Source organism: Dreissena polymorpha, chromosome 11, assembly GCF_020536995.1.
Source record: "Dreissena polymorpha isolate Duluth1 chromosome 11, UMN_Dpol_1.0, whole genome shotgun sequence".
In the NCBI taxonomy this organism is placed as follows: Eukaryota; Metazoa; Mollusca; class Bivalvia; order Myida; family Dreissenidae; genus Dreissena; species Dreissena polymorpha.
Genome location: NC_068365.1, coordinates 55,213,745 through 55,228,107, shown reverse-complemented (window position 1 = coordinate 55,228,107; position 14,363 = coordinate 55,213,745). Strand labels below are relative to the sequence as shown.

The 14,363-nt window shown below is 35.7% G+C and overlaps 2 protein-coding genes across 2 annotated transcripts; both read right to left on the bottom strand.

The window, feature by feature from the left end:
• Positions 1-7,685: 7,685 nt before the first annotated feature.
• Positions 7,686-8,312, bottom strand: LOC127849856 (uncharacterized). The gene has a single exon (XM_052382608.1). It carries the CDS (start codon positions 8,310-8,312, stop codon positions 7,686-7,688), a length of 627 nt encoding a protein of 208 aa, XP_052238568.1.
• Positions 8,313-8,315: 3 nt separating this feature from the next.
• Positions 8,316-11,992, bottom strand: LOC127849855 (zinc finger protein 182-like). Its single transcript, XM_052382607.1, has 2 exons — positions 11,912-11,992; positions 8,316-9,179 (listed from the first exon to the last, which is right to left on the bottom strand). The coding sequence occupies exons 1-2, from the start codon at positions 11,990-11,992 to the stop codon at positions 8,316-8,318; spliced, it is 945 nt and encodes a 314-aa protein (XP_052238567.1).
• Between the last annotated feature and the right edge of the window lie 2,371 nt (positions 11,993-14,363).

Below are 14,363 nucleotides of genomic sequence, written 5' to 3'. Positions count from 1 at the left end.
ACTACTACTACTACTACTACTACTACTACTACTACTACTACTACTACTACTACAACTACTACTACTACTACTTCTACTACTACTACTACTGCTACTGCTTCTACTACTACTACTACTACTACTACTACTACTACTACTACTACTACTACTACTACTACTACTACTACTACTACTACTACTACTACTACTACTACTACTACTACTACTACTACTACTCCGGAGAAAATTTAGCCGGACCGTTAAAAACAACAACACAACTATGTACATTGACATAAACCCTTTATTTTAGCTCAACAGGCCACTGCCCGTGCTTTATCCAGTTTTTCGGTCTTAATCAATTCGTCTTGATAGTGGCGAGAATGTTTTTCAATGTACATATCTTCTTCAGTGTCACACAGTTTATCAATCTTCTTTTCGAAGTAAGGGATTATAACAATTCTTTTTACTTAATTTAATCTTTATATATCAAGTATACACTTCAGAAAAAGTAAAAAAACAACAAAAAACAAATCACACAACAACACACTACAAAAACGCAGTTGAAAAATATATTGTCACAAATAAACAAAACACGACTTATAAAACAACACACACTTAAACGCAATGTTTTAAAGCTGTTTTCCTTAAATAATGTATACAGAAACATTGGAAGAATCGTAATAGCAGAAGTCGAACAATAATATTAAATACTCGCTTACAAAGTAGAGTAGTCATATGACGTGTCCCATTACGAATAAACACCGCTCTGAATTCGTTGCACACAGCCATGATTTATTAGTTTTTGTATTAGTTGTGGTCAGGTTTCTATGTGTACGCCACTTTATTGTCTTGTTTTTCAAGCCTTGCCCATCGGTTATAACATGTATGAACACAATGTTTTATTTATTGCTGATTGTCGTTATAGTAATAAAATTGGAAGTACTTTTTTTGAGATAACATTATGAATAAGAAAATTGACCAGAAATATTCTTTCTACGATCTTTAAGTAAAATATTCATCAACACATCTGTAAGTTGCTTTTCATCAATAATATTTTATAGCATCTTTCATTTATACGTTATGCTTTGCTTGGAAACTCAAGAGATAGTCGTTATGCGGAGAAATCGGTTATTATTATGAACAAGAAAACTGTCACTGCTTTTGTCTGCTGCTAACAAACCAGACGCCATTATTGGTGAAACACAAACTCTGTGTTGAATAAAGTGGGATGTAAGTGGTAGATTAGTATCCATATTGGTCATAAACATATATTTGTTATCTTTGTTTGTATTATATAGATATTGCTACGTGTGTGAAATAAATAACAACTTAAACATGAATACTCGCATTCAGGCTTCAACTTTTGTACTTTCAGATAATCATTAAAACCTAAACCCGTGTATTGCTTTCTTTTGATTTCTTTATGATCGTTGATCTTGAGTTTCATTATATTTTTATTTTCAAAACTAGCTGTTGAGATGGAAATGTACGGACTATTTTCTTTTGTTCGCATCATGTGTCATCATATGTCACCGTAAAGGTGGATGTCACATACACTAATAAATGTCTGTGTTTACATTTTCTTATACTGAGTGGACTACTGCTTTGTTTAAACCAGACATACACTAATATTTTATCTTTTGATATTGGATAATGTATTGCTCTGACATAACGACGAAACCTGTTTTGTAAAAAGGACAGTTCATACGTATGTTGTCGATAGTACTTTTCCGTATATGCATACATATATAGGATAAAAAAGGTCTAACGTGAACTTGACCGTTTGTGATTAATTACAATATTGATGACCTAAGTCGTGAGCAAAACATACGAAGCGAATACGGAACTATAACACATAATTATATCATAAGTTTTTGGACGATAACAATAATTGTATTCGGACAAAAATTCTTTCTGTTTTTGAGGCATTGCAAACAACACTATATATGCGCAATATCTTAGCATTAATTCTGAAACAGAATTTTACACAAACAACAAAGAACAATTCGCAACCAGTTTAAAAAAGGCACATCCCCTATAAACTGTCATTGCTAATAAGAGAGACCTTAAATCACTTGATGAAATAAAACAATAATGGTCCAAACAAAAAGGCGAGACAAATATTTTTTTTGCATATCTGTAATAGTATAGACGAATCACACATCACACTACTCTGCAAGCCAGGAATGCCTTCGTTTTTGAGTAATTGTCTTATTTCCCAACATCCTCTGCTGTTGATTCCTCCTATTTCCCATGTGAGGTTGGTATTCCGATCACGAGATAGCCTATTGTCCTATGCACGGTATTTTGCTAATAATGTTTACAGTACATATACAAAGTAATGCATTAGTAACTACAAAACCAGTTGAATTCAATTATAACCATGAACACGAGTTGCACTTTAACATTTATACGAACATACGCATCGTTCACACTGTGATTATTGTCACTAGTGTTGGTGAAAAGCAAATATACGAGTTAAGTATGTCGTACTAACAAACATAAACTCAACATACAGAGGCACATTATGTTTAATCACTAAAGCATTCAATTTAATTAAGCCTGAAATGATGTCTTCGGAAATAGAATAAAATGTATGCATACACACTGTTTGAATTATTAAAAAGCTGATTGATAACATTTGTGTGGCATGAACATGAAAATGTGCAGTCCTAACATTCTGATAAAAATTAGGAAGTCTACGAAAACATTTAATAACGATCCTTAATGTCCCAAAAGCAAGTAAATGTAACAATCGGTATATTTCTGGCAGATACTATAATTGCACCGTTAATTGTTAAAGTAAGTGATGGGGTGAAATTATAAGGATACAAAAAAAGTGTATACTTTTTTCGAAACATGTTTATGAAATACATAAATATAATCGACTAAACCAATAGCCATCTTGTCCCCGCAGCGTATTTGCGCAGGTTGTAAAATATCAATGTTTCTTCATAGTTACAGTTGTTTAAATGTCCAATAAAAGGCGCGAAAAATTACATCATAGTTAAAATGCTCTATTTCATTAGCTGACATTAACAAAGCGGTCGACAAACACAGTCTTCGCATGGAAATATATTGTCCACATGTAAATAATTCGTTGAGTAAGTTCCAATGAAAAATTTCCATCACGATTTGTATTATTTTGAATACCTTTCATCATATCAAATATACCACACATTTCATTACAAAACACATGAACTCGTTTCGATACACTCGTGCGACGTCAAGTGCTGAGATGCCCTCTGATAACAGATTCGGACATCTTTAAATACACAGAACCATTCTACGATTAAGTTGATTGCTGGTCTTCAATAAGAACCAGAGGCTTTCATGACGAGGTTAGATAATAACAAACGAGTTATGACATACGCATGATAACTCTCAATTTGTTAAAGACATAATTGACTTATTTATAGATGAAAGATATCCATTAATTGTGACTCGGCTTTAAATAAAATATTGGGCAGCATATATGAACTTTGTCCTTTTATGATCAATACTTTGAATCATTCGCAGAAAAAAACATTGATACCATGACTGCAAGCTTGCATAATAAATGGCTTTCGACATTGCTGGTCTTAGAAATTGAAAGAAATGCATGTGCTTTATGTAATTTGACAATATTGTTTGTTGCTCTAGTTGTTTTCATTCATGATCTCGAACGTCGGACTTCATTTAAAATTAAGAACATACAGGTATTCAGTAGTTTGGCCAAATAGATTGGTGGTGAATATATATTTTGCCATTACTTATCTCTTTGTTTTTTCCCATCGTTTTCTCTTGATGAATTAGTATTGCAGTCACGGTTAGAGATGTTGAGAATTAACTTCCGCACAAAACAAATACAGTAAAACAACTGAATGAATAATGAACTGTAATAGCAACTTTTTATAAGATTAAAATAAAATAAAATAATCTTTAAATTATTTATTCAAATAACAAGAAAAACAAAAAACAAAACAGCAATTACTAAAACTAGTTGCTTAATACTGTCTGGAACATATTCCGACATATTAAGCTCAAAGGAACTAATCAATTGACTTATTTCCGAATACTATCATGTTGTTTTCATACATTTCCTATGCGGTATTGACATTCCGGTCACAAGTTTGTTGATTACTTCGTGCATGACATTTTGGGAAGAATGTCAACACAATAAATTCACGAATAACAACAATGTTTTGAACCAATAACAAATACAGATGCGTTCATGAAAATGATTCAACTGAGTTATAATTCTACTTTTTTCTTTGCTGGCCACGTTAGTGAGTGTGACTGGAACTTATACTCTCATCTCTAGAAAGTCATGCCATTAGTCAGTTGACGAATATCTATAAGTAACCAATACACTCGTATCGTATCTACTTATATTTAACCCATTTATGCTAAGTGGACTCTCCCATCCTTCTAAATTAGATCAAATTATTTCCAAAATTAGGGATGTCTAGTATATTTATTTCTATATATAGAATATTTCTTACAAAAATTTCTTTAAGCAAACAGCGTAGACCCTAATGAGACGCCGCATCATGCGGCGTCTCATCTGGGTCTACGCTGTTTGCCAAGGCCTTTTTTCTAGACGCTAGGCATAAATGGGTTAAGAACATTATTCAAAGGACAATAAGGTATAACATGTGATAAAAATAGCAAACGATTCCTTTTTATAAGTCTTTATGTTTGATGTATTACATACAGTATTGGCAACACAATAATCTTAATCTTTTTTATGTGTAACTTTGCAGATCTTTGTTAAGATTTACACATGGAATAAATCTTCTGTGAAAGTAATGCGCAATTGCAATATAGGACACATGAATGTCCAGAATTTCAGGAGAGAAATATTGGTTCACCTCTAATAGCATGTCAATGAAAATCATGCAATATCTGTAAAACATCATAAAACATTAATTAATGTCACATATAAGGTGTCGCAAGGAAAGTAATATATCTTTTTTCACCAAAATTTAACACAAAAACACAACATTACATAAAGCGTTTACCACCGATAATACTTTACATTTTCTTTAAATAAGTGGTATTAAACTATTGTTATTTTCACATTAATATTCACAGCAATATTCAAAAGTATAGGATTTCGAAAAAATGAAAATGTTGATCACAAGAATAGCGTTTAAACCATCATATATTCGCTGCGAGAAGAAAGTATCTTATTTTGTGGACACATTTTAAATGTAGATACTGTAATCAAATTAAATCACTTTATAATTTCTTTGTTCACATACTAGTAAAGTGGTTGTCAAATGCTTATTGCTCTAAGAAAGGTTTAACTTCTTATCATCAAATGATTGACAGGTTATCGTGCAGCATTTTGTTTAGAATTTTAATTGTGAATTAAAAGTTTTATTCAATACTTAACTAAGCACAATTCATGTGATAAGTTCGAACCCACACATTAGTTCTTTGTGTGGAAATATACATAATTATCACTAATATTTTGAACCACCGCTTTCAACCGTTTTAAATTCAAGTCAGGGTTCATAAGATGACCCCGAAATTGAAACGTTTTATTCAACTGATAACTGTTTCGAATTATAATTATTAATACATTTATACAAACACGGGGCGCATTCATAAAACGGATATAAACACATCTTTTAATAGTGCCCAACCTCAGGGATAATGTCTGCCACAAATTGTCTTCAACCCAACACAAATATCGAAGAACTCACTTTGTGTATTTTTGATATTATTAATTGGAAGCCGAGTAGATTTACTAGTTTAATTTGTCATTTTGTCATTCATTCTTCGAGATGGTAGACGTGAAATGCAGTTAACATTTCAGTTTTATAACAAGAAGTTTAATACCAAAAATAATTTTCATTGATCAATAAAATATGTCGATTGGAATAAATGTTAAAGTCCACTACGTTTCATGTATTTTTGGAAACAAAAAACGCAATTGACAGAAGAAAAAAATCAACACTTGCAGCTCAGGACTCTTATGCACCATGGAAGTGTCTTATTTAACCTAGTACGACCAATTGTAATCATAAAACAATTTATAAAACTCATATATGCTAAACATTATGTTATTTATTAATGTTTTACTCAACATGTGTATTGTAAGAACAAATGAAATATATAAATGATCTTTTTTTATATAAATAAACATTTAAAAAGATAAAGTTTTAAATAAAATGGACACTTATATTTAATAATACATGTTCTTTATTATAGAAAATGTCAGGGGATGGGTACTCTTTGTTTTATCTTGATCATTTGTTATTCATTACTATAAAAAAATCTACGATTTTGCATTAACGATTTAAAGTTATAAATATCGCATCTTAAGCAAATCCATTGGTAGCTTTATATGTTTCTGCCTGTGGCATAGTTTGCTTTATAGGATTCAATATTGTAAACCGATATATGGTTGAATCAGAACGACGATAAATGGCTACATATCTAGAAATTACGCTACAATTAATGACAATATATGCCCTATAAATAAGTCAAAGACATATTTTACCAATTGACAACGACCATTACAACTGACATTGCTCGTTTGTCTTAGCCTCAATATACCGATGTATTTCTAAACGAATATCGAAAATAACAAAGTTCAACATCAGGCAAGGACTGTTCTGAATGGCTCGTTTCTGTCAAACTTAAGTGGTGGAATCAAGAATAATGATTTTGTGTCAACAATATGACCGGCGTCCAGCTCAAATGGGTGCCATATGCGAGCAGCGTATCTCCCGACTTACATGCAGTTCCGCGGATTGTATTCAGAAGCAAGGTTTTGTGGTTTCATTAGCTGATATGGTCGCTCCCGAGCAAGGTTGCGTGGTTTCATAAGCTGATAGGGTCGCTCCCGAGCAAGGTTGCGTGGTTTCATAAGCTGATAGGGTCGCTCCCGAGCAAGGTTGCGTGGTTTCATTAGTTAATAGGGTCGCTCCCGAGCAAGGTTGCGTGGTTTCATTAGCTGATAGGGTCGCTTCCGAGCAAGGTTGCGTGGTTTCATTAGCTGATAGGGTCGCTCCCGAGCAAGGTTGCGTGGTTTCATTAGCTGATAGGGTCGCTCCCGAGCAGGGTTGCGTGGTTTCATTAGTTAATAGGGTCGCTCCAGAGCAAGGTTGCGTAGTTTCATCAGCTGATAGGGTCGCTCCCGAGCAAGGTTGCGTGGTTTCATAAGCTGATAGGGTCGCTCCCGAGCAAGGTTGCGTGGTGTCATAAGCTGATAGGGTCTCTCCCGAGCAAGGTTGCGTGGTTTCATTAGCTGATAGGGTCGATTCCGAGCAAGGTTGCATGGTTTCATTAGCTGAAAGGGTCGCTCCCGAGCAAGGTTGCGTGGTTTTATAAGCTGACAGGGTCGCTCCCGAGCAAGGTTGCGTGGTTTCATAAGCTGATAGGGTCGCTCCCAAGCAAGGTTGTGTGGTTTCATAAGCTGATAGGGTCGCTCCCGAGCAAAGTTGCGTGGTTTCATAAGCTGATAGGGTCGCTCCCGAGCAAGGTTGCGTGGTTTCATAAGCTGAATCGGGTCGCTCCCGAGCAAGGTTGCGTGGTTTCATTAGTTAATAGGGTCGCTCCCGAGCAAGGTTGCGTGGTTTCATTAGCTGATAGGGTCGCTTCCGAGCAAGGTTGCGTGGTTTCATTAGCTGATAGGGTCGCTCCCGAGCAAGGTTGCGTGGTTTCATTAGCTGATAGGGTCGCTCCCGAGCAGGGTTGCGTGGTTTCATTAGTTAATAGGGTCGCTCCAGAGCAAGGTTGCGTAGTTTCATCAGCTGATAGGGTCGCTCCCGAGCAAGGTTGCGTGGTTTCATAAGCTGATAGGGTCGCTCCCGAGCAAGGTTGCGTGGTGTCATAAGCTGATAGGGTCTCTCCCGAGCAAGGTTGCGTGGTTTCATTAGCTGATAGGGTCGATTCCGAGCAAGGTTGCATGGTTTCATTAGCTGAAAGGGTCGCTCCCGAGCAAGGTTGCGTGGTTTTATAAGCTGACAGGGTCGCTCCCGAGCAAGGTTGCGTGGTTTCATAAGCTGATAGGGTCGCTCCCAAGCAAGGTTGTGTGGTTTCATAAGCTGATAGGGTCGCTCCCGAGCAAAGTTGCGTGGTTTCATAAGCTGATAGGGTCGCTCCCGAGCAAGGTTGCGTGGTTTCATAAGCTGATAGGGTCGCTCCCGAGCAAGGTTGCGTGGTTTCATTAGTTTATAGGGTCGCTCCCGAGCAAGGTTGCGTGGTTTCATTAGCTGATAGGGTCGCTTCCGAGCAAGGTTGCGTGGTTTCATTAGCTGATAGGGTCGCTCCCGAGCAAGGTTGCGTGGTTTCATTAGCTGATAGGGTCGCTCCCGAGCAGGGTTGCGTGGTTTCATTAGTTAATAGGGTCGCTCCAGAGCAAGGTTGCGTAGTTTCATCAGCTGATAGGGTCGCTCCCGAGCAAGGTTGCGTGGTTTCATAAGCTGATAGGGTCGCTCCCGAGCAAGGTTGCGTGGTGTCATAAGCTGATAGGGTCTCTCCCGAGCAAGGTTGCGTGGTTTCATTAGCTGATAGGGTCGATTCCGAGCAAGGTTGCATGGTTTCATTAGCTGAAAGGGTCGCTCCCGAGCAAGGTTGCGTGGTTTTATAAGCTGACAGGGTCGCTCCCGAGCAAGGTTGCGTGGTTTCATAAGCTGATAGGGTCGCTCCCAAGCAAGGTTGTGTGGTTTCATAAGCTGATAGGGTCGCTCCCGAGCAAAGTTGCGTGGTTTCATAAGCTGATAGGGTCGCTCCCGAGCAAGGTTGCGTGGTTTCATAAGCTGATAGGGTCGCTCCCGAGCAAGGTTGCGTGGATTCATAAGCTGATAGGGTCGCTCCCGAGCAAGGTTGCGTGGTTTCATAAGCTGATAGGGTCGCTCCCGAGCAAGGTTGCGTGGTTTCATAAGCTGATAGGGTCGCTCCCGAGCAAGGTTGCGTGGATTCATAAGCTGATAGGGTCGTTCCCGAGCAAGGTTGCGTGGTTTCATAAGCTGATAGGGTCGCTCCCGAGCAAGGTTGCGTGGTTTCATAAGCTGATAGGGTCGCTCCCGAGCAAGGTTGCGTGGTTTCATAAGCTGATAGGGTCTCTCCCGAGCAAGGTTGCGTGGTTTCATAAGCTGATAGGGTCGCTCCCAAGCAAGGTTGCGTGGTTTCATAAGCTGATAGGGTCGCTCCAGAGCAAGGTTGCGTGGTTTCATAAGCTGATAGGGTCGCTCCCGAGCACACTACGTTGAGACATATGACACAAGACATATTTCATATGACGCGACTCATTTAGTGTGAACTCTTTTGTAAGTTAAAAACTTAATCACAGCGGTTGTCTGTGAGTGAGGTGTATTGGAACCAGGACTTACTGTGTGTACACACATCTGACTGTAATTAGTAGTAGCAGTACTAGAACTTGTTGAAGTATCTGTTGATGATTTTGATGTCTACATATTGCATGCACCATATGAGTTAGCGTAAAACAAAAAAAAATACATAAATATATAAATAAGTATTTTTATTTCTTTATTTCTTTATTTATTATGTTTTATTTATAAGTAAATAATAAAACATAATAAATAAATAAATAAATAAATAAATAAAAAAAATAAAAAATAAAGAAATAAAATAAATTAATAAATACATAAATAAATAAACAAATAAATAAATACATAGAAGTAAATAAATAAATAACTACATATATAAATAAATGACTGAATGAATACATGTATGAATGAATATATTTTTTATCAATAAATACAGTTCATATGCAATACATAAAACTATAATAATATAAAGATAATATAATAATATATAGATGTAACACACACACAGATTAAAGACATACCTGCAATCGGTGCAATATCCAATCTAAAAATCCCAACAATAAACGCGACACATTCTGTTAGTGTTGCTTATAAGATCGATTGAAAACATGAAATAAACAAGACTAGACGACTACCATACGTAGTGATATCTGTATGTGAAAACAGCGTTGATCTTCGATGTTTCATTCTATCTATCAAATCGGATGATTCGGTCCAGACATACCGTAGACTTAATAATTCATCTTTATAAATTCACACACGAGTGCTCCAAAACACACTGAACAATATGTTTGCCAATCGCCAATATATATGAGCATAAATAAAATAGATAAACATAAGACCATGAAATATTTCACTTACACGACATGTATACTGTAAATAGTTTGAAACTTTATATGACCTAGTCGTAATTGACTGATTCAAAAGCGAGCTTTAAACGGTCGCAATCAAATCGACATATGCAGACAGTTAAATGAAAACATTAATGTCAAAACGTTGAGCATGTATCAAATACCTATGACCTATAAAAATGACACGAGCGCGTTCATTTCATTTGCCAAACTGCAGATATTCTTTTATTGTCAATATGCGATCTTCGGATGAGAAACGAGATTTAGGACATCGGTTTATATCAATTAACATACAGTAAAAGTCACTTTGAGCCAGACATATCGAAAAGAGGTATGCATAATTTCTAGTAACAGAATACACTGGCGATTGCAGGCTTATACCATTACTCCAAATAGAGTATCGCTGTGCGAAACGTTTCGCATTCTGGTCAATTGATTGTTTCAATGTACTTAATGGCAGAGCTGTCTACATATGAAGCTTTAGAGAACCAGGAATTAATTGCAAAACGCACATGTGAATGGAAACGAAATGTTTGAACCATGGATCGTAACTTTTCGCAAATTAAACAGCCATTCAATAAGCTCTCGGATTGATATTGCTTTATGTGGCCAGATTGACCGACTTGCTCTTCTTGCAAAGTGAATAATCTCTAAAGACATGACAATTGTCATAGTTAATATTCCTAATAATTATGCAAGTTTATGAAAATAAACAACACAATGAGCAACACCTTACTATAAATAACATAATGAATTGTGAACATAAGCAATAATTGTTGATGTCCTAGAAAATCCTGATCACCTATCAACAGTCACATATGTTCATTGTGTGACATTAAAGTATATTATAGATTCATCCCCGACGTGTTATTGCTTGGAAATCCACACGTGTTTACAAAAATGGGCGTACAGTCAAACATTTACCAACGTAATGTAAACTGCTTGACCATAAACGATTCTTCCAGAAAAAACAAACCCAAATAAAATATGATTTTTGCAATGCTATTTTTGTATAAACTGCGCTTAAAAAGGTAATCAAAATATATTTCAAGAATATGAAACTTTCTAAATTGTTTAATTGTCTATTTCTTCGTATCCCGACATGTATTTCATGATCCAACAATAAACATTGCAAGATCAACAATAAGAATGAAATAGTTTTTAAACATTTAAAGTATTGGGATGATTTCCATTTGTAGAGTTAAGTGCACCTTTCTCATTTATGTGAAATGCACACATGCTGTGTTTGTGTAATTCATTATTCACTTCAATGGGTTTCCTTTTATTTGAGTTAATGAGTTAGATTTACGTGGGCTATGCTTAGACTTTTTAATCACAAATCGCAATGTTCACACAACATAGGCAAGGACATAAGACATGGTGTATGGTGCGTACTCCACTTTGATAAATCACTGGGAAATGAGCGATCGTCCTGATTGTGCATCACCGATTGACGCTCTGTTCAGTGTGCAATATATATTCCTATATTTTTCTCCAATGTATCCACGCTGTTTTTTTCCTTGGTGGCTTTGACTACAAATATGGGATTTTACTAAGCAAATAAAGGATAAGTAAATACTGCATTCGACTTTTTTAATTTGTGCAAATAGACAAATAATCCCGATGTCTCATATCGACCACTTGGCAATTTATAAGACAAACTTTGGTGATTTATATAATCATGCATACCATTTTATTATTTGATATATCAATTTGGTGTCAAACTGAATCTTTAGGGGAGACGGAGTGTTACATGATTTTGTACGCGCTTAAAACAGTCGTACATATAAATACCACCACCACCATCACCGGCGCCAACGACACCGCCATCACCGCGACCACCGCGACCACCACCACCATCACCACCGTCACCATCGTCACCACCGTCACCACCGTCACCACCGCCACCACCGCCACCACCGCCACCAGCGCCACCACCCCCCCCCACCACCACCACCACCACCACCACCACCACCACCACCACCACCACCACCACCACCACCACCACCACCACCACCACCACCACCACCACCACCACCACCACCACCACCACCACAACCACCACCACCACCATGGCTATAATTTGTTTTGTTACTCATTCACAACGAAAACTATTAATCAATTACACTAGTCTACCATTGTCAGTTATTTTTCCTGATAAATAAAAAAGTGTTAAGAATAGTTTAAAGCATCGTCTTTTTCTACATCTATGAACAATATTACACAATTTTCAGCCAGTTGGAACGACGCTCAGATTACGACAATTGTTTTGCACCATATACATTTCTTTTTTTCTGCATTTAAAGTATCACCTGTTAGCCAAAAAAAGATCAAGTTCAATCGTAAACGACCTTACTGATTTCGTTTTTATTACCCGCTTGCCGCTTGTTATACCAATTAATTCAGCTCTTATCTTTTCATCAAATAGGAATTCTCGCACTCCGAAACTCATCATACACAAAGTCCCAGAGCATTTTATTTTATGTGTGTTGTAATTAGGCAAATTATTGCTCTAAATAACTCAATTAGCGTAATTTGTTGATAAATCTGTTTAGTTTTTACTTGATCCTCGCACAATAAAATATTAATAAATTTTGAACACGTGTGTTTAAAAAAAAACATGATTATAATTGATGTTTCTAAATCCCAATTTAAATTGATAAAACCCTGAACAATAATTATTCTTTTGCACACCATGGTAATCGATTATTTTAGTATATATTTTTCACATAACTTATAAATGTAATACGTTTTCAATTTATTTTAGTACAATTACATTAACGACCTTCAAATGATTAAGATGTTTTAAAAGTGATAACTATTGTAACGACTTTCCATTTTATACATCCAAGTTGCCAAACATTTTTATACAGAGAAAACATATTTTACATTAATGGGGAGAAGTTATAAAGTACAAATTAATATTTTTAGCGTCTTTTGGTGATTAATATGTGTTTTGTCATTAAATTTGAACATAAAATATTAGAACATGTGATAAGGACATATCAAACACTTCTAAAACGAACGCCGTGTTTGAGATTTTGTTTTGAATTGGTATCAATATACTTTTGTCTACGATTTTTGTCTAATTTGTAGGAATCAATATTCGAATATGAAGCTCAAGAAACGTTATTAGATGAGACATATTTGCGAAAGCCTACTGGTCTGTTTTATTTTGAAAAATAATACACTTGCCTTTACAATTACTGACAAAGCATACAATTAAACATAACTTGTTTAAATCCCGAGGCATCGACAGTCAAGGCTGTGACTTCAGCTTTACTATTTGTTTAAGGATGATGTCAAACATCACACCAACCTATACAGTAATAAATATAAGGACTTTTCACTGAATGTCAGATAAAGGGACATTTTCAATAAATTTGTATCGCAGTGTGATTTCCATTTAATAAATGAAATACTATGTTGGAAATATTATTATTTAAACAACTTAGTATGATTGCAAACATAAATTATAGTGTAATATAACACTTTCCATTTCCAAAATGTCTTATATAGACAACAAAAAGACGTACAATTTCACAAAAAAAGACTTTCGCACAGCATAGTTGATCATTTTTACATAGAAGCTTTGGGTGACAGAAGTTTCAAATCATAACAATTAATGTATGTCCTAAAGGATAGTGTGATGGATATTTTTAGCAATCAACATTTTTCAACATTTTCCTAAAATTGACACGCTGATGTGCAGTCTACCGTTGTCGCAAAAACTGCGATCAAGAACGTTAACTACTTTAATGAGCGTTAAAGTTTGCGTTTTCCTAAGAAATAAATGAAAAAAATAGCGTACAAAATGAAACGCAATAATGAAATATATCGAAAATCACAAAAAAACCCCCATTTACTTTAATGCAAATCGTCATACTCTAATCGGGAAGTTTAGTTTTGCAGGTGAGACGCTAGAGATTGTCAGGTACGTTAAACAGTTTTCCTGCTGTAATATAAGATTCTTATATCGCATAGTTGTATCTTTTACTTTGTCATAAAACACCCAAATAAGTGTTTTAGCTAACTTAAAAACGATACCATTGGTCTTTATTAATCCGTATTCAAATATAATTATATTTATTGCCGTCAAGTACGTTAATTGTCAGGAACGTGTAACAAACCAAGTTTAAACACGTTAAAGCCTGTTTACATAAGTTCTAATGATAGAATCTTACACATGCGCATACGAGGTAATTAAAACATCCGCAGGAAGCAAGTGTTTAGCGATGTTTACATT